The sequence below is a fragment of the Notolepis coatsorum genome, assembly GCF_963971535.1.
Source record: "Notolepis coatsorum genome assembly, chromosome: 13".
Lineage (NCBI taxonomy): Eukaryota > Metazoa > Chordata > Actinopteri > Aulopiformes > Paralepididae > Notolepis > Notolepis coatsorum.
The window spans coordinates 101,799,134-101,820,626 of NC_140177.1; the positions used below are offsets into that span (position 1 = coordinate 101,799,134).

At 48.9% G+C, this 21,493-nt stretch overlaps 1 protein-coding gene across 1 annotated transcript in view; it reads right to left on the reverse strand.

Annotated features, from left to right (window-relative positions):
- LOC311239035 (contactin-associated protein-like 2) overlaps positions 1–21,493 on the reverse strand; it is a gene marked incomplete at its 3' end in the record, with an annotated part of 309,018 nt that overhangs the window by 75,845 nt on the left and 211,680 nt on the right. Inside the window, exon 14 of the mRNA XM_084327260.1 lies at positions 20,209–20,293. Within this exon, the coding sequence (XP_084183386.1) occupies positions 20,209–20,293 (85 nt within the window). The remainder of the gene's footprint in view (positions 1–20,208; positions 20,294–21,493) is intronic.

Sequence of the window (21,493 nt, forward strand, 5' to 3'; positions counted from 1 at the left end):
CCCGAGCCGACCATCGCAAGATCCAGGCTGTGGAGGAGTGGCCGGAACCCTCCTCTCGGAAGGAGCTACAGAGCTTCCTCGGTTTTGCAAACTTTTACCGGAGGTTCATCCGGAACTACAGCCAAGTGGCGGAACCGCTTACCAGGCTGACCTCTCCCTCCCTGCCGTTTGACTGGTCTCCAGCGGCCTGCGCTGCGTTCCGTTCCCTCAAGAAGAGGTTCACCACCGCCCCGGTCTTGCTCCACCCAGACCCCAAGAAGCAGTTTATTGTGGAGGTGGACGCCTCGGATACTGGACTAGGGGCTATCTTGTCTCAGCGGTCGGCGACGGACCAGAAGGTCCATCCGTGCGCCTTCTACTCTCGTCGTTTCCTTCCTGCTGAGAGGAACTATGACATTGGCAATCGGGAGCTGCTGGCGGTAGTGGCTGCCTTGGAGGAGTGGTGTCATTGGCTGGAGGGGGCCGAGGAACTGTTCACCATTTGGACGGACCATAAGAACTTGACGTACATCCGTGCATCCAAGCGCCTCAACGGCCGGCAAGCAAGGTGCGCCAGCTTCCTCAGTCGGTTCGATTCTCGTAGACTTTTCGCCCTGGGTCCCGCAACACGAAGGCCGACTCTCTGTCCCGGTTACACTCCAAGGGGGCTCCAACCACTGAGGATCCGACTCCCATCCTCCCAGAGGTCAGGGTGGTGGGAGTGGTCACCTTGGGCATCGAGATCGTGGTCAGGCGTGCCCTACATTTCCATCCCGCTCCCAGCAACGTACCTTTTCGTCGCCTCTTCGTCCCCGACTCAGTCCGGTCCCGGGTTCTCCAATGGGGCCATACCAGCCGGTTTGCCTGCCACCCCGGCGTTCACCGCACCTTCTCCTTCCTGGCTCGTCGATTCTGGTGGCCCACCATGAGGAACGACGTCAAGGAGTTTGTTCTGGCCTGCACGGTCTGCGCCCGCAGCAAGGCCTCCCACCAGGCACCCTCCGGTCTATTACAGCCACTTCCCATTCCGAGCCGCCCTTGGTCCCATGTGGCGTTGGACTTCCTCACGGGTCTTCCACCATCCCAGGGAAACACAGTCCTTCTGACTGTGGTGGATCGTTTCAGCAAGGGGGTTCACCTCGTGGCCCTTCCCAAGCTTCCCTCAGCTTCCGAGACAGCGGACCTCCTGACAAGCCACGCGTTCCGCCTCCATGGTTTCCCCCAGGACGTCGTCTCGGACCGGGGTCCCCAGTTCACTTCCCAGGTATGGCGGGCCTTTTGCAAGGGATTGGGGGCTACTGTTAGTCTTTCGTCTGGTTACCATCCACAGACTAACGGACAAACAGAGAGAATGAACCAGAGCGTGGAGTCATCGGAAGTGGCAGTTCCCTCCGTGCAGGAGTATCTCGACCGGTGTCGTCAAGTCTGGGAGATCACCAGGACTGCGCTGCTCCGGGCATCGGAGCGCGCCAGTCGGGGAGCTAACCGACGCCGGATCCCTGCGCCGACGTACCAACCTGGGCAGAGGGTATGGTTGTCCTCCAAGGATCTCCCGCTTCGATCCTCCGCCAAGAAGCTTAACCCCCGGTTCGTCGGCCCTTTTGAGATCCAGAAGGTGCTCAGTCCCACGGCGGTGAGTCTTAAGCTTCCTGCGTCCATGCGCATTCATCCTGTTTTTCATGTGTCCCGAGTGAAGCCTGTCTCTCTCAGTCCCCTGATGCCTCCAGCTCCGGATCCGCCTCCTCCCGAGATGGTGGACGGACACCCCCAGTGGAAGGTCCGCCAGCTCATGGACGTCCGACGGCGAGGACGGGGGTTCCAGTATCTGGTGGACTGGGAGTGATACAGTCCGGAGGAACGGAGCTGGGTCTCCCGCCAGCTCATCATGGATCCCGCCCTGATCACCGACTTCCATCGGTCCCATCCGGGGAAGCCGAGGCCGGGCGGGTCGCCGGGTGGCTCCCGTGGAGGGGGGGGGTACTGTGAGGATTGGTCCTGTGAGGATTGGTCCATTACCACACGCTTCCAGGTACCAATTACCTCCACACACCTGAAGGGAGTTTCGAATCAGCTCGAAGGGAGCCCTTATATACTCGGGGTTTCTGAAGGTTCATTGTCGGGTTGTTTTGCTTACCTCCGCCTGCAGCTTGTTCCTCCTGTGTTGTTCTCCATTTGTTTCTCCAGTACGCCTTGGAGTTCGCCGCTGTTGCTCTTCTCTGCTCCCGTGGACCCGCGCCCTGTATCTCACTTTGCCCCTTGGTGAGTTTGGAAGTATATTTTTGATGCTCTGTTTTTCCTTGTTTTTCCTGGACTCAAGACCTTTCTGTTTTTTGTGTGTTTCGTTAACACTGAAGAGGTATCGCTTTTTGTTATTTCTGGATTCAGCTTTATTACTGGACTGCCTCGTAATCCCTGCGTTCGGTTATTGACATTCCTCTGTTTCTCTGTTCCTCTCCGGTTCCTCTCCGAGTGGATAGACAGTAAGCTGCAGAGCCACAGAGCCAGAGGCCGCAGCGCCACAGAGCCAACTCTGCTCTGGGTAAGCTGCAGAGCCGCAGAGCCAGAGGCTGCAGCGCCACAGAGCCAACTCTGCTCTGGGCCGAGCTGCAGAGCCGCAGAGCCGCAGAGCCTACTCTGCTCCAGGACATTCCCCCTGAATGCTTCATGTTGTTTTTTTCGCTCTTTCTGTTTGAAAATAAATACGCCCTTTGTTGTGAAGGATCAGATTAAACCGAATATGTATATTTATTTATATATATATATTTAATTGTATTTGTATATCGTTTGATATCCCCTGTATATTCCTTGTACAATATGCATTGAATATCCCTTTAGTCTACTAAACAGCCCATAATAGTTTCATTCTACCATTGGACGAGAACCTGGCGCCAGGTTGCCATACCCCTAGGTCCAAGTTCAATCGTGCCGCCTAACATGTCGTGGCAAGCCCCGGTTCCGCGCAGGAATATGTCGGGCGAAATACGAATGGTACTATTTGTTCATAGCGCATATATATATGGCGCAAGTAAAGTAGAACTTCCTTTTAGTCCAGTTCTTTACCCTCCAACAGAGTGACAGACGCAAAGCCTCCCCACGACGCACGTGTGGTGTAGTAAGGCCTACTTGGCCCAGAATAGGCATTGAGATATCGTGTAGATTAATAGTTGAATAGTCATAGTTTGGCACTATACCGTCGAGTTGGACGTATTCTATTAAGCTAATAATAGTCTATTTATGTATGGTGCATCGTTCGGTTAGAGTTCTAAAGTTATCAGTACCCCCATCGTTCCTGACGTTATCTGGACGCTTAACCAGGCTGAGCAGACCCCTAGTGGTGCTTGCATCCGAGGAGCTCCGGGCCAAGAGCGACTGGACCTGTATATTGGATTACTCTACCCGGACGACGGCGAGCCTTCCACGGCTTGGATTATGCTTTGGGTGCTTTGATTATTCCATGGATAAAGGCCAACACTGCGGAGTGTTGGAATTACCCCCCGGAGAGGACTCCAGGTGAGACGGCGTTCTACACCAGTGAGGTCGCCTCACGTCTCTCCGTTGTGGACCGGCAGCTACCGTCCACAGAGGGTCCAGCTGTATTCGTCTGCGGACCGAGGTTCTGTGGGCACCGTGTTCAAGACTTTGAATTCTCCCAAGACACCGTCGGCCAGATGGGATACCGCCAGCGGCTTCTCTAACCCCCCCCCCTCCTACTGTCTTACAACCAGCGGGACCCCCCCCCCCCCTTTAGTGTATCCAGCTATAATCATTTAAGTACCATCGCTATCGTTTCCTAAATATTCCAGGTTGTATACTTACTCCCTGCGTAACCAGAGATTGGACATTCAATGTTGATTTACCTACGAATACTCATTTGCCATAAAAGTGCATATTTCATATTTCAAATCATAAATGTAATTAAGTGAACGTTGTATATACCTTTTGCTATATTAAACCTTCGATTTGGTACATTTGTGTGGATTCGTTTCATCAGGTGGGAAAGTGTTCATCATACTTATATCATGTACTGGATGGCCAGAAGTTAAAGTACAAGAGGTAGTGGTATTAAATATCATATCTAACAATACAGTCAGGGAATTGTACCCCTCAGTTACAATTGGTCCTTCGAGCCGGATGGTAACTAGTGTAATATTAATATAGTGTTATTAATATCGAAATGGCCTATGATGAACACTCCACGAAACGATCCTCCTAACCTAGAACGCCCGCGGCGCAGACGACAGACACCTCAGTACTTAGAGGCTTACACTGTCAGTCAACTACCTAGCCTTCGACAAACGGTAAACGCGGTAAAAGTAGAAAGTAAAATTATGTCTGACCTTAACGACCAGGTTTCCCCGACCACAGAGGCCCTAGTAGGTCCTAATGTAACTGACCAAGCTCACGGTGGGGACCAGGAAGGAACTGACATGCCCTTACCCCCCGCCACTACCCAAGAAGTAGTCCCCGACCAGCCCCGGGAGGAAGACAACCCTACAGAGAGAGAACTCTGCACGGAAGAAGAGGAGGAGAGCACCGAGGAAATAGAGCTCCAGGACTCCCCAACGAGTACCCCCAGGAGCGGCTCACGCAGGAGCGGCTCACCTCCACAACCGCCTTCCCCCAGCGAAGCGGAGAGGGTGCTACAACAGGCGTTCCTCGTCAGCCTGACAGCCTCTACCGAACGCGATCGACTTCAAGCGCAACAACGGAGCGAAGAAGAGCGCATACGCCTGGAGATGAGACGCCTTCAGACGGAAGAGAATATGGCAAGAGACCGGGCAGACACCCAGCGTGCCGCTGCCGGTGCCCAAAGAGACGCAGAGCGCAAACTCGCTCTCATCCAGCGCGAAGCCGAGCGCGACAGACTACAAGCCGAGCGCGACAAGCTACAAGCGCAGCTAATGGAGCAGCTGATCCGCAAGGCAACACCCTCTCCCTCCGCCAGGGGTTCAAGGAACTCGTCGAGACAACAGTCAAGGGCAGCGTCTCCTCAACGAGCAAGCGACCCTGAACTTGACCAACAGACCGAGTCTAGACCCCCCGCAGACCCCCTTCCCAGACCGGTCCAAGCGAGACCCAGCTACAAGGAAGGAGCGGCATACACTGCGGAGAAGCTAAATAAACGATTACAGGATCTGGAAGATCTGATAGAGGAAGAAGAGGGAGAGGAGGAGAACCAAGCCCGACGACAGCACAGTACTCCACCGGACCAGGAGGTCCCATACAGTCCAGGCTATACCCCCGCGGCGCTGCGCTACAGACCCCCGACTCTATTCACGGGTGAGCACGACGCACGACCAGCCCCGAGGAACAGTACCTGGACCAGCGGGCCATGGTACCCTGCCAGTACCAGCCCACAGCGAGGCGCAAGAGGGGACTCGCCCAGGAGGTCTCTCCCCCAACGCTCGCCGATGTATCAGCCATCCACGGCGTCATACAATGCCACACCGTCATTCCCAGACTTCGCCTATGAGAGTCGAGCACAGTACACGGAGCTCCGGATGTGCTTAGAGACAATGATGGTGGATGTCGCTGATGAACGCCACAAGTATGCAATATTACTGAAGCACCTGAAAGTACCGCGAGCGCACAATATAGCGCTAGCCTATGCCACCTCTTCGACACCATACACCGCGGCCCTAGTGGCGCTGGACCAGAGATATGGACGTATATGGGATTACGTAATCCAAGAGATAAGGCATATTGATCGCCTACCCCCAGCCACAGACAATCGCTCACTAGACGACCTGTCAATCAAAGTGCAGTCCCTGGTGGGGATGCTGGGAGCGCAACGGGAGAAGGGCATGCATGAGCTATACGCCAACTCTAACGTCGAGAGGATTTTGGAGAAGCTGCCACCCGCAAGACAGGAGCGCTTTAGGAGGCAGAGAGATTACCGGGACCCCAACGGCCCCGAGCCATCCCTCCTTGATCTAGCCGACTTCCTGGCGAGAGAGGTCAGCAGCTTACGACTAGATACATTCGGGCGGAGCACGCCAAGCTCCAGAGAGGGACCCAGGAGAATAAATGATGGAAGAAGATCGGTGACTGTCATGCACCAATCAGAGTCAGTACCGAGCAGTAAGAGTCACAGCACCCCCTCAAGAAAAGAGAAGTGGAAGATAGCGTGTCCCTACTGTGAGAAAGAACACTGGCTGTCACAATGTGACCTATTCACAAAGATGAATGCAGAAGAAGTGAGTCAATGGATAAAGTCCAACCGGCGCTGTTATCGATGTGCGCGGCCCCACATGGCAGCCGAATGCCGCCTAAAGAAAAGGTGCAGCCGGTGCGATGGAGCCCATCTAGACATACTACACGATAGTAACGGAAGACGGCCTACACCTGCACCACGGAGCGGCACCAAGGCAAGTGTCATGTACATTGACCCCGCCAGCAGCAGCGGAGCCCAAGTGCTCTTAAAGGTAGTCCGTGTGACATTGAGCTACCAAGATAAAGTCATGGACACTTACGCCGTCCTTGATGACGGGTCAGAGAAGACCCTTCTGCTCGCATCCGCTGCGGCCCAGCTGGGACTGCGGGGGAGCAAGAACGAAATGACGATTCGGACAATAAGAAGAGATTTAAAGACGATAAAGGGCGAGAATGTCTCCTTCACCATCGCAGCAAACGGGCAGCCAGAGCGACGGTACAAGATTACAAATGCTTTCACCAGCCAAGAAATAGGACTATCGCAGTACACCTACCCTGTCACCAAGTTGATGGATAAATATGTGCACCTGCGCCAATTACCTATCCCGCTCATAGACGGCGCTACCCCGACCCTGCTGATAGGCTCCGACCATGCAGAACTCATAGTCCCGATTGACCGGGTCCATACAGGCCCCCGAGGCTGTTCTGCAGCAGTCGAGACCCGCCTAGGGTGGACCCTACAAGGCCCCCTCGCTAAATCTCTCAACCGAACAGCAGCCACTAGCTGCTTCCACTCCAGAACGACAGAAGAAGACACCACTCTCCTGCAGCATGTCGAGAGGCTATGGACCCTAGAGACAATGCCCTTTAAGAACGAAAAGAAAGATATTCGCTCTAAAGAAGACATTTACGCCATCAACCTACTCGAGCAGGGGACAAAGAGAGTCACAGTCGGCGGAGTGATGAGATACGCAACTCCACTCCTGAGGCGAGAGGGAATGCCCACCTTTCACGCAAAGAAAGACGCCACGGAGCGCTATCTATTGAACACGGAGCGGCGCCTAGCCAAAGACCCCGCTCAAGAGAGTGTGTACCGCGCTGAGATTGAGAAGCTAATCACAGCGAGACACGTAACAAAGATTGACATTAAAGAGGCCGATCAGACGACCGAATCATGGTACGTGCCGCATCACAAGGTCCATCACAACGGCAAGGATCGCATTGTGTTTAACTGCAGCTACCAGATCGGATCCCAAAATCTGAATAAAGAGCTCTTGCCCGGCCCCACACTCGGCCCCTCCCTACTAGGCGTGCTACTGCGCTTCCGCCAGGACAAGGTGGCTATCAGCGGGGATATCAAAGGGATGTTCTTGCAGGTGAGACTAGTAGAGGAGGACAAGCCCCTGCTACGGTTCCTATGGAGAGAGAAGATCGGAGATGAGAACCCAGCCATCTACCAGTGGGAAGTACTCCCCTTCGGAACCACATGCAGCCCGTGCTGTGCGACATTTGCACTACAGAAACACGTCACAGAGGACCCAACAGCAGATGAAGAGGTCCAACACAGTGTGAAGAACAGTTTCTACGTGGACAACTGTTTACAAAGCGTTTCGACTCAAGAAGAAGCCGAGGCTCTCCTAATCAAGTTACGCGCCTCCCTGATCAAAGGCGGCTTTGATCTCAGGCAGTGGGCCAGCAGTGACCCGCACGTATTGCGCAGCCTCTCCTCCGCGGACAAGGCTGCCAGCAGCGAGACCTGGATGGCGACAATCCCAAGAAATGACACTAGGACTAGTCTGGCGCTTCAAAACAGACTCGCTCCACTATAGACACAAACCCTTGGCTCCAGAGCAGGGAAGGTCGACGGCGATACCGACCACCAGACGGAGTGTGTACAGAACACTCGCCAGACAATATGACCCGTTGGGATGTATTCTACCTTACACCACCAGGGCAAAGATGATTGTACGAGCACTATGGGACAAGGACCAGGGCTGGGACGACCCAATACCCGCACACCTTGCCTCAACATGGAGAGAGTGGGAGACGGAACTCCGCTCACTCCCAGGCGTCAATATACTCCGCAGCTACTTCCCAGCCACAGTGAGGCCAGAGACATGCGAGATTGATCTACACGTCTTCAGCGACGCCTCCGAAGTAGCCTACGGATCGGTGGCCTACCTGCGCGCCCAAGAGAAGGGAGGAAAGATACACACTGCTTTCATCCTGGCCCGCTCAAGAATAGCCCCACGTAAGCAACAATCTATCCCACGTCTAGAGCTCTGCGCAGCCCTCGCAGGAGCGCATCTAGCCACGTTAATCCAACGTGAACTCACCATTCCGGTGCACAGAACAATCTTGTGGTCAGATTCCACGACAGTACTCACATGGATCAAGTCCGATTCATGCAGATACAAGGTCTTCGTGGGAGTCAGAGTCACCGAGATTCAAGAGTTAACAGAAGAAGCGAGCTGGCGGTATGTGGACACCAAACACAACCCAGCTGACGTCATCACCCGGGGAATGTCTCTGGATGACCTAACCCGTCGCAACATCTACAGTGACGGACCAGAATTCCTCAAGCTCCCGGAAGGAGATTGGCCTACGCCCACCCCGAGGGAAGCAAGTAACGAGGAGGCTGAGAACAAGAAACCTATGTTCTGTGGACTGAGCACTGTCGCCTCCACAGACCCCAACATAGATGACTGCATTACCCTAGAGAGTGCGCAGCAAAGAACATTCCTGCGGCACCACCCAGAGATTCAGTCCACCACTGACATGTCAGCAGCTGACTACGAGGAAGCAGAACTTCTTCTACTACAACGAGCCCAGAGAGACTCGTTCCCTGATGAGCTAGACTGTCTACAGGGAGGAAACCCCGTCCCATCAGACAGCAGACTGATTCACCTGGCACCAGAGAGTGACGCCCATAATCTCATCAGAGTGGGTGGTCGCCTGCGGAGAGCCCCCGATCTACCAGATGACATTAAGTACCCGATTGTCTTGAACAGCCGACACAAGGTCACAGAGCTGATCATAAAGAAATACGACGAGGATGTACACCACGCAGGAGCAGAGAGAGTCTTCACGGAGATCAGACGTCGTTATTGGATATTGCAAGGGAGAGAAGCAGTACGGCGCTTCCAGCGAACCTGTCTAGACTGCCGTAAGTGGCGCGCGCAGCCCAGCATACCACGGATGGCTGACCTACCCCCCTGTCGCCTCCGAATCGGCGACAAGCCATTCCACTCCACAGGCATGGACTGCTTTGGCCCGTTGTATATAAAGAGAGGAAGAGGCACCGAGAAGCGGTGGGGTATTGTATTCAAATGCATGACCACCAGAGCGATACATATCAAGCTCCTTCCAACCATGAGCACAGACTCATTCCTTATGGCCTTCCGAAGATTCACATCACGGAAAGGAAAACCGTCTACATTGTTGTCTGATCACGGGACCAACTTCAAAGGCGGAGAAAGAGAGCTGAGAGAGAGCTTCCAAGCTATGGGCCCAGAACTTAAGACCCACCTCGCTCCAGCCCAGATTGACTTCCAGTTTAATCCCCCGAACGCACCCCACTTCGGTGGAACCTGGGAACGAGAAGTACGTTCTATAAAGACAGCCCTGTACGCCGTACTTGGGGCCCAGACTGTGGCGGAGGAAGTCCTAATGACAGTCCTCACGGAGATCGAGGGAGTATTGAACTCAAAGCCCCTCGGTTACGTCTCCAGTGATGTAGCAGATGTCGACCCAGTCACCCCCAACACACTCCTAATGGAGCGGCTGGACCCCGCGCTACCCCAGACAATGTACAGGCCTGAAGAAGCGAACGGCCGAAGAATGTGGAGGTACAGCCAAGTACTAGCTGACAAGTTTTGGAGCAGCTTCCTACTTCACTACCTACCGTCTCTACAGACCCGCCAGAAGTGGGTAAAAGAGAGAGACAATTTGACAGAAGGAACAGTCGTCATGATTATTGACCAGTCACTACCCAGAGCTATGTGGCCGGCGGGCCGCGTAAGCAAAGTGATCACCGGTGCCGATGGCAAGGTCCGAGCAGCTGAAGTACTCGTCCAAGGGCGCACTTACACACGTCCCGTGGCGAGGCTCATAGAACTGCCCCGACTCCCAGATACTATCGATGATGACCATGACCCCATGACTTTGTGAGTTGACTGACCCTTACAGCGGACCTTGAGTGGTAGACAGTGCGGTTAATCTGTCTCTGCTTAGCTAATTAGGTGGGACTAATTAGGGGGCGGCTGTTGTGAAGGATCAGATTAAACCGAATATGTATATTTATTTATATATATATATTTAATTGTATTTGTATATCGTTTGATATCCCCTGTATATTCCTTGTACAATATGCATTGAATATCCCTTTAGTCTACTAAACAGCCCATAATAGTTTCATTCTACCATTGGACGAGAACCTGGCGCCAGGTTGCCATACCCCTAGGTCCAAGTTCAATCGTGCCGCCTAACATGTCGTGGCAAGCCCCGGTTCCGCGCAGGAATATGTCGGGCGAAATACGAATGGTACTATTTGTTCATAGCGCATATATATATGGCGCAAGTAAAGTAGAACTTCCTTTTAGTCCAGTTCTTTACCCTCCAACAGAGTGACAGACGCAAAGCCTCCCCACAACGCACGTGTGGTGTAGTAAGGCCTACTTGGCCCAGAATAGGCATTGAGATATCGTGTAGATTAATAGTTGAATAGTCATAGTTTGGCACTATACCGTCGAGTTGGACGTATTCTATTAAGCTAATAATAGTCTATTTATGTATGGTGCATCGTTCGGTTAGAGTTCTAAAGTTATCAGTACCCCCATCGTTCCTGACGTTATCTGGACGCTTAACCAGGCTGAGCAGACCCCTAGTGGTGCTTGCATCCGAGGAGCTCCGGGCCAAGAGCGACTGGACCTGTATATTGGATTACTCTACCCGGACGACGGCGAGCCTTCCACGGCTTGGATTATGCTTTGGGTGCTTTGATTATTCCATGGATAAAGGCCAACACTGCGGAGTGTTGGAATTACCCCCCGGAGAGGACTCCAGGTGAGACGGCGCTCTACACCAGTGAGGTCGCCTCACGTCTCTCCGTTGTGGACCGGCAGCTACCGTCCACAGAGGGTCCAGCTGTATTCGTCTGCGGACCGAGGTTCTGTGGGCACCGTGTTCAAGACTTTGAATTCTCCCAAGACACCGTCGGCCAGATGGGATACCGCCAGCGGCTTCTCTAACCCCCCCCCCTCCTACTGTCTTACAACCAGCGGGACCCCCCCCCCCCCTTTAGTGTATCCAGCTATAATCATTTAAGTACCATCGCTATCGTTTCCTAAATATTCCAGGTTGTATACTTACTCCCTGCGTAACCAGAGATTGGACATTCAATGTTGATTTACCTACGAATACTCATTTGCCATAAAAGTGCATATTTCATATTTCAAATCATAAATGTAATTAAGTGAACGTTGTATATACCTTTTGCTATATTAAACCTTCGATTTGGTACATTTGTGTGGATTCGTTTCATCAGGTGGGAAAGTGTTCATCATACTTATATCATGTACTGGATGGCCAGAAGTTAAAGTACAAGAGGTAGTGGTATTAAATATCATATCTAACAATACAGTCAGGGAATTGTACCCCTCAGTTACACCCTTCGTTTTTGGCTAACTCTGAACTACCTGTCTAGTCTGTGTCGTGCTGTTGGGGTTGTCTACAAACCATAACAATATTAGGGATGTCCGATATTATCGGCCTACCGATATTGGCATTAAAATGTAATATCGGAAATTATCTGTATCGTTTTTTTTTTTTTAATTACTTTATTTACCCAGGCAAGCAAGTAAGAACAAATTCTTATTTTATTTATTGTCAAAAGTATGCATAATGTTGTGTTGATTCCACGACAAGAGATATGTAATGTTAATTACCTGAAATTATTCAGTTTTTTGGGGGGGGGAAACCCTGCATATCACTAATAAACTTCATCATCCAAGTTATCCTAAGACATCTCCAGACACATATTTCAATAACATCCTCAATTAAAATTTACGAATAAATCTCAAATTCCCAAGATCAAAAAAGCGTCCTTGGCTAGTCCATATCAATCTATCCGGCAGACTAGCGCAAAATGCAGCACGTGTATGACGGCCCAATGCTTAAGAGGTTAAAAAGGCGTGTTGAATCCTATCGTTGTAATCTATGCAATCTGTGTCTCCAGAGCTCAGCCCCATCTGAGAAGATTGTCCCTGTTAAAGTTAGATGTTCTATGTAAGATTGCAAGTAACTGTCTAACTGTACACAACTGTTTCCACTGACTGTACATAACTGTTTCCACTAGATGGCGCTATAGGCGGAGCCGCTAATGCTACCACCAGGTGGAGAGTATTTAAAGGGGAACTATCTTATAAATGACCTTTTCCAGTGTTTAGGGTTATTTTCTAGCTATGTGGACTTATAGTAATAGGATCTATGTCTCTAATTCTCGATTTGGCGCATTCTTCCAATTCTCCCCTCACAATAATGTCCCTCCCTCAAGTGTGTCATCTGAAAATTAGCCTATATGGGACGTCATATGGTGCGTAAGCGTATTTGCATAATAACACCCGCCCCCTCTAGCTGCCCGCCGAGAGCGAGAGAAGCAGAGAACTGTAAACGCTCTGCGTGTATCCCTCTCCCTCTCGAGGAAGTCCACCACCGTGCTGCGCTACAGCTCATGCTCCCGAACCGAGAGAGAACTGTAAACGCTCTGCGTGTCTCCCTCTCCCTCTCGAGGAAGTCCACCACCGTGCTGCGCTACAGCTCATGCTCCCGAACCGAGAGAGAGAGAACTGTAACACTCTGCGTGTCCTCCCGGCTCCCTCTCCCGGGAGGACACGCAGTGTTTACACTTTTTTTTCTCTCTCTCTCTCTCTCTCTCTCTCTCTCTCTCTCTCTCTCTCTCTCTCGACTGACTGACTGTCACTCAAAGTGCTTATGGGCGGAGCCAGGCCATAACAGCCTGATTTCTTGTGGCTGAAAAATGATGGGTTTGAGTACTTGATTAGAAATATAAACCAATGCATTTTTTTTTTTAAACGTACAGATGTCTTCAATAGACTGACAGGAATTGTTTAAAGTTGCCCAAATAGTGCTAGGAATAGTAAAATAGTTCCCCTTTAAGGAGATGTCTCCTCCCCCTCTACCTCTTTCCCACCTGCCTCTCACGGAGAGGAGAACTCATGTACTGCTGCCTTGCCATGTAAATAATAAACCACGCCGATTAAAGGCTGAAGGTAGAAACCATGCCTCATGACCACATTATTGTCGCCCCATAGCCAGACTCTGTCAACAGTCCCCAAGGACCCAACATTGAGAACCACTGCAGTGGGCTAGTGGACATGCTTGGAATGATGTAGTAGCCTTACAACGCTGTTATTATCACCATAATCTGCATTCTGGTGTTGAGCAAATAGGACAAGAACTAGTGCTTCAATCATTTTGGGGAAACTCAGCAAGGCCTAATTAATAGTGAAGACATAAGAACAACATATTGTTCTTATCAGGGCTGAGAGAGAATGAGAGAGAGTACTGTACTTCCTAAGAAGGCTGAGAAAATTTGGCATGGCACCCAAAGTTCTCAGCAACTTCTATAGAAGTACGGTTGAGAGTGTCTATAGAAGCCGGATTCGAAACCCGGTGTCTCTTGCGTTGGTGACGAGCGCAATGTCCGCTGCACCACCCAGCTGCCCCTAGACACACACCTTCTTGAAACTGATCCCCCCCACCTCGCTTTTGTTGTCGAGGCAGACACTTTGACCTGACTGCTACTGTGACCACACTGTCTCCCTTCCCCCGAACTATGAATCACTAAAGACACTTTTTTAACTGCTGCTGTGACCGACCCACTGTGACCCACTGTCACCTCCGTTTATATTGTAAACACTGAATCGGAACGTGTAATGTTACTCACTGTGCCTTGTATTTATTATATTTATCTTTTACCTTATTTTCTAGCACTCGCTTGTATTTAAATATGTTTTAGTTAAGTATTGTGTGATTTTGTGTGAAGGGCGGACTAGCAAAGTAAGATTTTCATTGTATGGCAAACTGTCTGTTTAACTGTGCACATGGCAATAAACAATCTTGAATCTTGAGAGATAAAGAGAGAGAGAGATCACAGGAAGTCTACGTGTAAACAGAGAGAGAGAGAGAGATCACAGGAAGTCTACGTGTAAACAGAGAGAGAGAGAGAGAGAGAGAGAGAGAGAGAGAGAGAGAGAGAGAGAGAGAGAGAGAGAGAGAGAGAGAGAGAGAGAGAGAGAGAGAGAGAGAGAGATTGCAGGAAGTCTACGTGTAAACAGAGAGAGAGATCACAGGAAGTCTACGTATAAACAGAGAAAGTGGAGAGAGAGAGAAGAGAGAGAGACAAATACAGTATACTGACAGATAAAAACAATCAAAAGACAGAAAGACATAAGGACAGATAAATAGAAAGAGAGAGCTAGAGAGAGAAATAGAAAGAGAGAGCTAGAGGAAGACAGAAATAGAGAGACAGCGAGAGACAGACACAGAGAATTAGAAGTAGAATTAGAATATCTTTATTTGCCAAGTACATAGAATTTGTCCTCTGCTTCTAGCCCATGTACAGTAGGAGAAGTGGGCGTCCACAGTCCGGCGCCCAGGGACCAACTCCAATCTCAGTGCCTTGGTCAAGAGTAATGGCAGGAGTATAACCTAGCTTGCATGTTTTATGGTGTGGGAGGAAACCGGAGTGCCCAGAGGAAACCCACATTAACACAGGGGTTAGGGGTTCCATTCCCCGTGTAGCTTGATGGGTAGAGCACTACCACTGCCAGGATTAAGAGTTCCATTCCCACTGGGTCCATTCCCACATGTTCCTACCTGCCCTCAGAGTTTGGCCCAGCAGTCTGAGGGGAGCTGTTACCTACTAGCTAACACAGCCTTCATACAACACTCCTCACTCTTCCAAGTCATGATGGCAGTGATCAAAACATGACGCCATGTACCATCTGCATCATGGTTTAAATAGGATCATACTGTAGTGACTACAGTATTGGTTCGTGTTCTCCTCTGACTGTGTTGTGTAGTGGGAGGGAACGAATGATCTGGCGCCGCGGCCAGAGGGGACATCTATTGCGGTTGCACTCGCTGTTATTCATTCATTACTGTGCTAGCGATTCATGTGCTCTTGTGTTCTTGTTTACTGACGTGGCTTTGTACAATAAACAAGCATTACGTTACCTCCGTTTATTCCTCTTTCCTCCGGCACTACAATACCATGATATTATTTACAGGCCAACCATCAAAGGCTGGTAAACGTGTTAAAACTGAAAAACACCATGCTACATATTGCCATTATAATAGGTGTGTCACACTGCTGCCTAGTGGTCTGCTTCCCTGGCCATAGTGGGACTGTGCTCTCCTCTCAGTTTCCTGACGCTACCAAGGACCAAACAAAACACCAGATAGTAGAAGATAGTAGATTCCTTCACCGCTGCATTCTAAAGATTCAGGATCGACTCCTGATTACTGACACCTGGTTATTGACTCTGAGAGACGAAAAGGACTCTTAGACCACGTACATTTTCCAATTCCAATCCAAAACCATGGCGGACCTGGTGGCGATAATTATATACATAGCACCGGACATCATAATAATATTAATACCGAGGCATGTGACAAGTGGAATCCCTTTTCCTAATGCATTTAAAATCAAGTCAGTGTAGCAGCTGTGGAACAAAACGTTAAAGGGGAACTATTTTACTATTTCTTTCACTATTTGGGCACCTTTAAACAATTCCTGTGAGTCTATGGAACACCTCTGTACGTTTTTTTTCCAAAAAAATTCATTGTTTTGTATTTCTAATCAAGTACTCAAAAACAGCATTTTTCTATCTCAAGATCTTAAGCCGTTTTGAGGTTGGGCTCCAACCACTGTGTGGCCTGGTGCCAACTGCCACATCAACTGCCACATTATTATGCAGCTGAGAAATCTCTGACATCACAGATATGCACATTTTCAGATGACTCAGTTCAGTGAGGGTGAATATTGTGAGAGGAGAATTGGAAGAATGCGCCAATATGAGAATTAGAGACATAGATCCTATTAATATAAGTCCACATAGCTAGGAAACAATGCTAAACACTGAAAAAGGCAATTTATAAGATAGTTCCCCTTTAACACTTTGGATGCCCAAACCCACTCCAATGTTAACTTAATATCGCCTAATCTATGTTTTAAATTATGGCTATGTGTCTAATAGGCCTGGGCGGTATCATAATTTTCACACCGTTATACCTTGATGACCTAATACCCCGGTGTACGGTATATGACGGTATGACTTTCATTTTCATCAGCGGGGGGGCAACCCGTGTTACCAAGTAAACAAATCGCGGAGATGGCCAGTTAGCCTGCAGCATCCGAGTGCTACTATCATTAGCTCTCAGAATGGAGCCACTAGCCAGAAGCCCGCAGCATCCTAGTAATACTAACTCTCAGAATGGTAGCCAGGAGCCCCGCAGCACCCTAGTACTAGTAACGTTAGTATTGTGTATTCAAAAACGCACCGGACTGCGACGTAACGTTTTATCGTTTATTTGCTTGTTCCACCAGTCCACAACAACACACACTCTCGTTACCACAACGCTTTACGGTATTTTCACAGCACTGTCGCAACATTACCGTAAAGCGTGACCACCGTTGTGATACACATACACAACAGTTAGCTCTCAGAACAGCCAGTTAGCCCGCAGCACCAGGCAGCAACGGTAAGCGTGTCTCGACTCTCATTTAATTTCCAGTGAAGCAGGGTTTCCCCTCCTCCTCCTGTGTGTAGACAACCAGCTCTGCGGCTCGCTCGACTAGTGAGGACTGGTCTCGCCCTCTGCTGGCGCGTGTGTGCAGTGCACTACAACCAACCACTGTTAAAACTCCGTTTTACTGTAATATAAACTGAAACGGATCTTGTGATTTTGACGGTATTGGTTTTCAATACCGTCGGGATTTCTAAATACCCTGGTATACCGTAATACCGTCATACCGCCCAAGCCTAGTGTCCAATCTGCCCGTCGCTTATCAAAGACTCATTTTCCAGTCAACATTGTCAAGGCAGATTGTTTTTTTATCGCTTCATTTCCGTTTGATAGCATTTTGAAAATCACTTGTTTTCGCGGAAAAAACAACCCTATGATGATAATCGTCTTTTACTGGAATATTCCAGAACGTTGTCATTTGTCGGCCTATTTATGAATCGTTTTCAAATAAACGCTAGATGATCGATAGTACAGATACAGCACTCAAAACTCAAACCTCTCATGCCTCTCTACCACTCTCTACCACTCCTCTATTGTTCTTGACCGGGCCAGATTTCACACCTCCACTTCCTCCCACAGGCTGGGCAGATTTTCATCTTAAATTTTTATTCGTCCCAAATGTCCCAGCCCCATCAGATTTCTTAGCTTTTTTCACTGTTTACTTATCATGCATTGCAACACTAATATATGGTCAGTACCCCAAGTCAGACTGCCCATATAAAAATTATTTTGGGGGTCTGAGGGCAGTAGCCCCCGACCCCCTCCCTGGGGAAGCACTTAAGTTAACTATCCTCCCTTTGTTCCCCCAGCCAACACCCCCGGAAAATTAACACCTGAGTAGACTTAAGTGGCACACAAGCAGCAACAAGCAGCAGACAAGCAGCAGAATTGGTTTGATTTTTGAGCGCTGCGTCTGTATGTGTGCGCACGCACGCTCGTGCCGCACGCTGATAATCGCTGCTCTTATTTCCTGATGGCTTTTACAGTGAAACAGCAATATCACATATAGTGGAAACGCTTATATCTCCGTGAAAACGAGTCTGATTATCCTAAGACTGATAACATAGATTCCTTACCTGACATCAGATGGTATCCAAATGGTTTATTCCAATTTCCGATCGCCATTCGAAAAAATCGATAATTGTATTGATCCATCGTGTGTACAGTAGAACACATATTCGCCGTGGCACCAAGGTTCCAGAATGAACTCTGGTAGACCCCGGTTACATCAGTGAGAAGTAAAATGTGGAGTCAGAAATCCATTCTCCCATTCACTTTCATTGAGTCCACTCCAAAAGGGTGATTTACCATCTGGGAGACGATAGGGGGCGCTTTTTTCACATCTGAGCGCCGGCGGTGCCTGGATATCCAACGGTAGGCTCGCTTGATGCAATATGATTTCAGAACGCACAAAAAAAAAAAAAAAAAAGAGAAATCTCGTGATGGGCATTCAATGGTCGGGGGGTAAACCCGAGAAATCTCGGGTGTGGCATCCAAAGTGTTAAGAGTTGAGGAGTCGACTCAGCTCAACTGCAGAGACAGTAGTTAGGGTTGACTCCAGACATCCTGCAGTGAGTCGTGCACTGCTACCCAGCAGCTGTCAATTGAATAGCTGAAGAGAACACTCTATGCATACCTCTAGCACTACCAACAACCTGTCCTACTAGCGGACAGGACGCGTGAATATTTTAGGCAACCAACTTGTGTTTAGCGTTTCTCTGATTGGCCAATATGCCCATGTGACCACGGCAGCGCGAGAGAGCGGCAGCGCGGAAATAGGCTGTCTATTGCCTCGCGCTGCAGCGCGGAAATAGGCTGTCTATTGCCATTCTCTAAGTCAAACTCTAACCTTAACCAGCTCCTTAACAGCGCCTAAACTTAACCCTTCTAACCTTAAGCAACTCCGAAACAATGCCTAACCTTAACCAACTCCGAAACAATGCCTAAACTTAACCGGCGAAATGAATGCACGTTAAAAAATATTGCCATTCTCTAAGTCAAACTCTAACCTTAACCAGCTCCTTAACAGCGCCTAAACTTAACCCTTCTAACCTTAAGCAACTCCGAAACAATGCCTAACCTTAACCAACTCCGAAACAATGCTTAAAGTTATGCCTAAACTTAACGGCGAAAGAATGCGAATGCACGTTAAAAAAAAAAAAAAAAAAAAAATTGAAGGGAATTGAACTAGCAAGCAACAAGCCGTAGGATCCACAGCCATGCAGCTTTGCCAATTGAGCTATTTCTGGATACTGAATAAGGGGCGGTTACTGGCATATAATGAGCTCCGCTCTGCCGCTACGCTCTGCTGCTGCCGCGTCGCCGCGGGGGCGTGGCTAGACGCAAGTTGGGCGTGGTTAGACACAAGTTGGTTGCCTTTAATATTTAGGCGGACAGGACAGCGTATTTGCATCTCATCACAGGAACGTCTTCTCATCACAGAAACACACACATTCCCCGCAAGCAAATGCACGTCTCTTCGTTGGAGCACATGCTGAAGTCAAGCAAAGGTCGGTCGTCACACAATACACACTGAGGCATATTGAGACTTCTCCTCCCCCACACAGGCGTGAATATGGTACAGATCTATCTGAAGGATCGGGGCGTGAGCGAAGAAGGCCATTTGCATTTCAACCGCTTTTGAATGAAGACCATTGGCTCTACATCTCAATGTTAGTCAAATCTAATTATGCTTTTCTCTCTCTCTCTCTCTCTCTCTCTCCTCTCTCTCTCTCTCTCTCTCTCTCTCTCTCTCTCTCTCTCTCTCTCTCTCTCTCTCTCTCTCTCTCTCTCTCTCTCTCTCTCTCTCTCATGCATGTAAATTGGACCAAACCAGAGCAAAAAGTACAACCACAACAATGACTTTTTCCCCTGACCATTAGAGAGTGCCATTTAATTACAGCTAATTTCACTAATGAAAATCACACTTGCCATAGCCATCATTGAGGGAAAGAAAGCGGAGGATTGTTCAGAACAGAACATAATAAATATATAAGTGTCCACCAGGCACCCTTTTCAGCTGGCAGTGCTGAACAGATGCCTTAAAAACACGCTCAGCTCGGTTGGGAAAATGTCCATGGAAACAAAGGAGAAAAAGAGCCAGCACTAAAAAGAAAGGTCCCGGGTCTGTGTGTAATGCAGCTTGCTTAAATCAGTAATATTTGATGATGACATTGAAATGTTGAACAGGAGATCCCTGTGGGAGTTGTGACAGCTCAGTCATATTAACTTGACAAGCAGTATTACCTGGACTGTTGAGCAGACGAGACATGCGGCAGGCGTACGCGACATGCTGCTCACAGTACTCTGCACTGCTGGTGATGGCTGACACCTGAGAGACAGAGACAAAGACAAAGACATACTGTAGTGTGTGATGTCATGACAGAACTTCTTAGAAAGAGAGAGAGAGAGGGGGGTGGGGGGGGGGGGGGGGGGGGGCAGGTCGTGCCAGCCAAGCTACAATGATGGATCTCATCATTTTCACTGTGGTTTATAAATATAATCCAAGTCCAGCTACACTTACCAGTATTTAACAATATATATACAAACAAAATACAAGACATGTATTTCTTCTTATTCTTATAACAACATCCAATGGTGTTTTCTTCTAGCAAAACAAAATATGACATGTGCTTACGTAGGCTCGCACAAACCGATTTCAACCAATAATAATGTGACTTTTCCTGCTTTGGAGAAGTGTTGACCCTGATGTTTTCAATGATCAAATCAAATCCTCCCAATGTTATGTCCCGCCTGCCTCGACCTTAACCCTAACCTTAAATAACCCACCCTAACCTAAAATAGAAATAGAATAGAATAGAAAAATATATGTATCATTAATCATCAATCACTTGTAACACATTTACCCCCCTTTGCTTGGCCAATTAGTGAGAACCGAGAGAGAGAGGGCAAATTCTAAGCAATTTGGTATTCCATATTCATGAAATCATCATTGCAGACATCTTGTTGATTGACAACAGCTGATTGTAACCAAATAATAGGTGATTATATTAAATGAATACCGTGGCAACAATGGGCTGGTGTTAACCTTTTCACTGCCACACGACAGAAGGGTTAACCCTTTACTATCACACAACCGACGGTCGCCGATGTATGACGATTCAGTATTCATGGGAATACTATGTGTTGTGAAGGATCAGATTAACCGAATATATATATTTATTTATATATATATATTTAATAGTATTTGTATATCGTTTGATATGCCCTGTATATTCCTGTACAATATGCACTGAATATCCCTTTAGTCTACTAAACAGCCCATAATAGTTTCATTCTACCATTGGACGAGAAACCTGGCGCCAGCAGCCATACCCCTAGGTTCAAGTTCAATCGTGCCGCCCAACATGTCGTGGCAAGCCGGTTCCGCGTAGGAATACGTCTGGCGAAATACAAATGGTACTATTTGTTCACAGCGCATATATATATGGCGCAAGTAAAGTAGAACTTTCTTTTAGTCCATTAGTTCTTTACCCTCCAACCGAGTAAACAGGACGCGAAGCCTCACCCA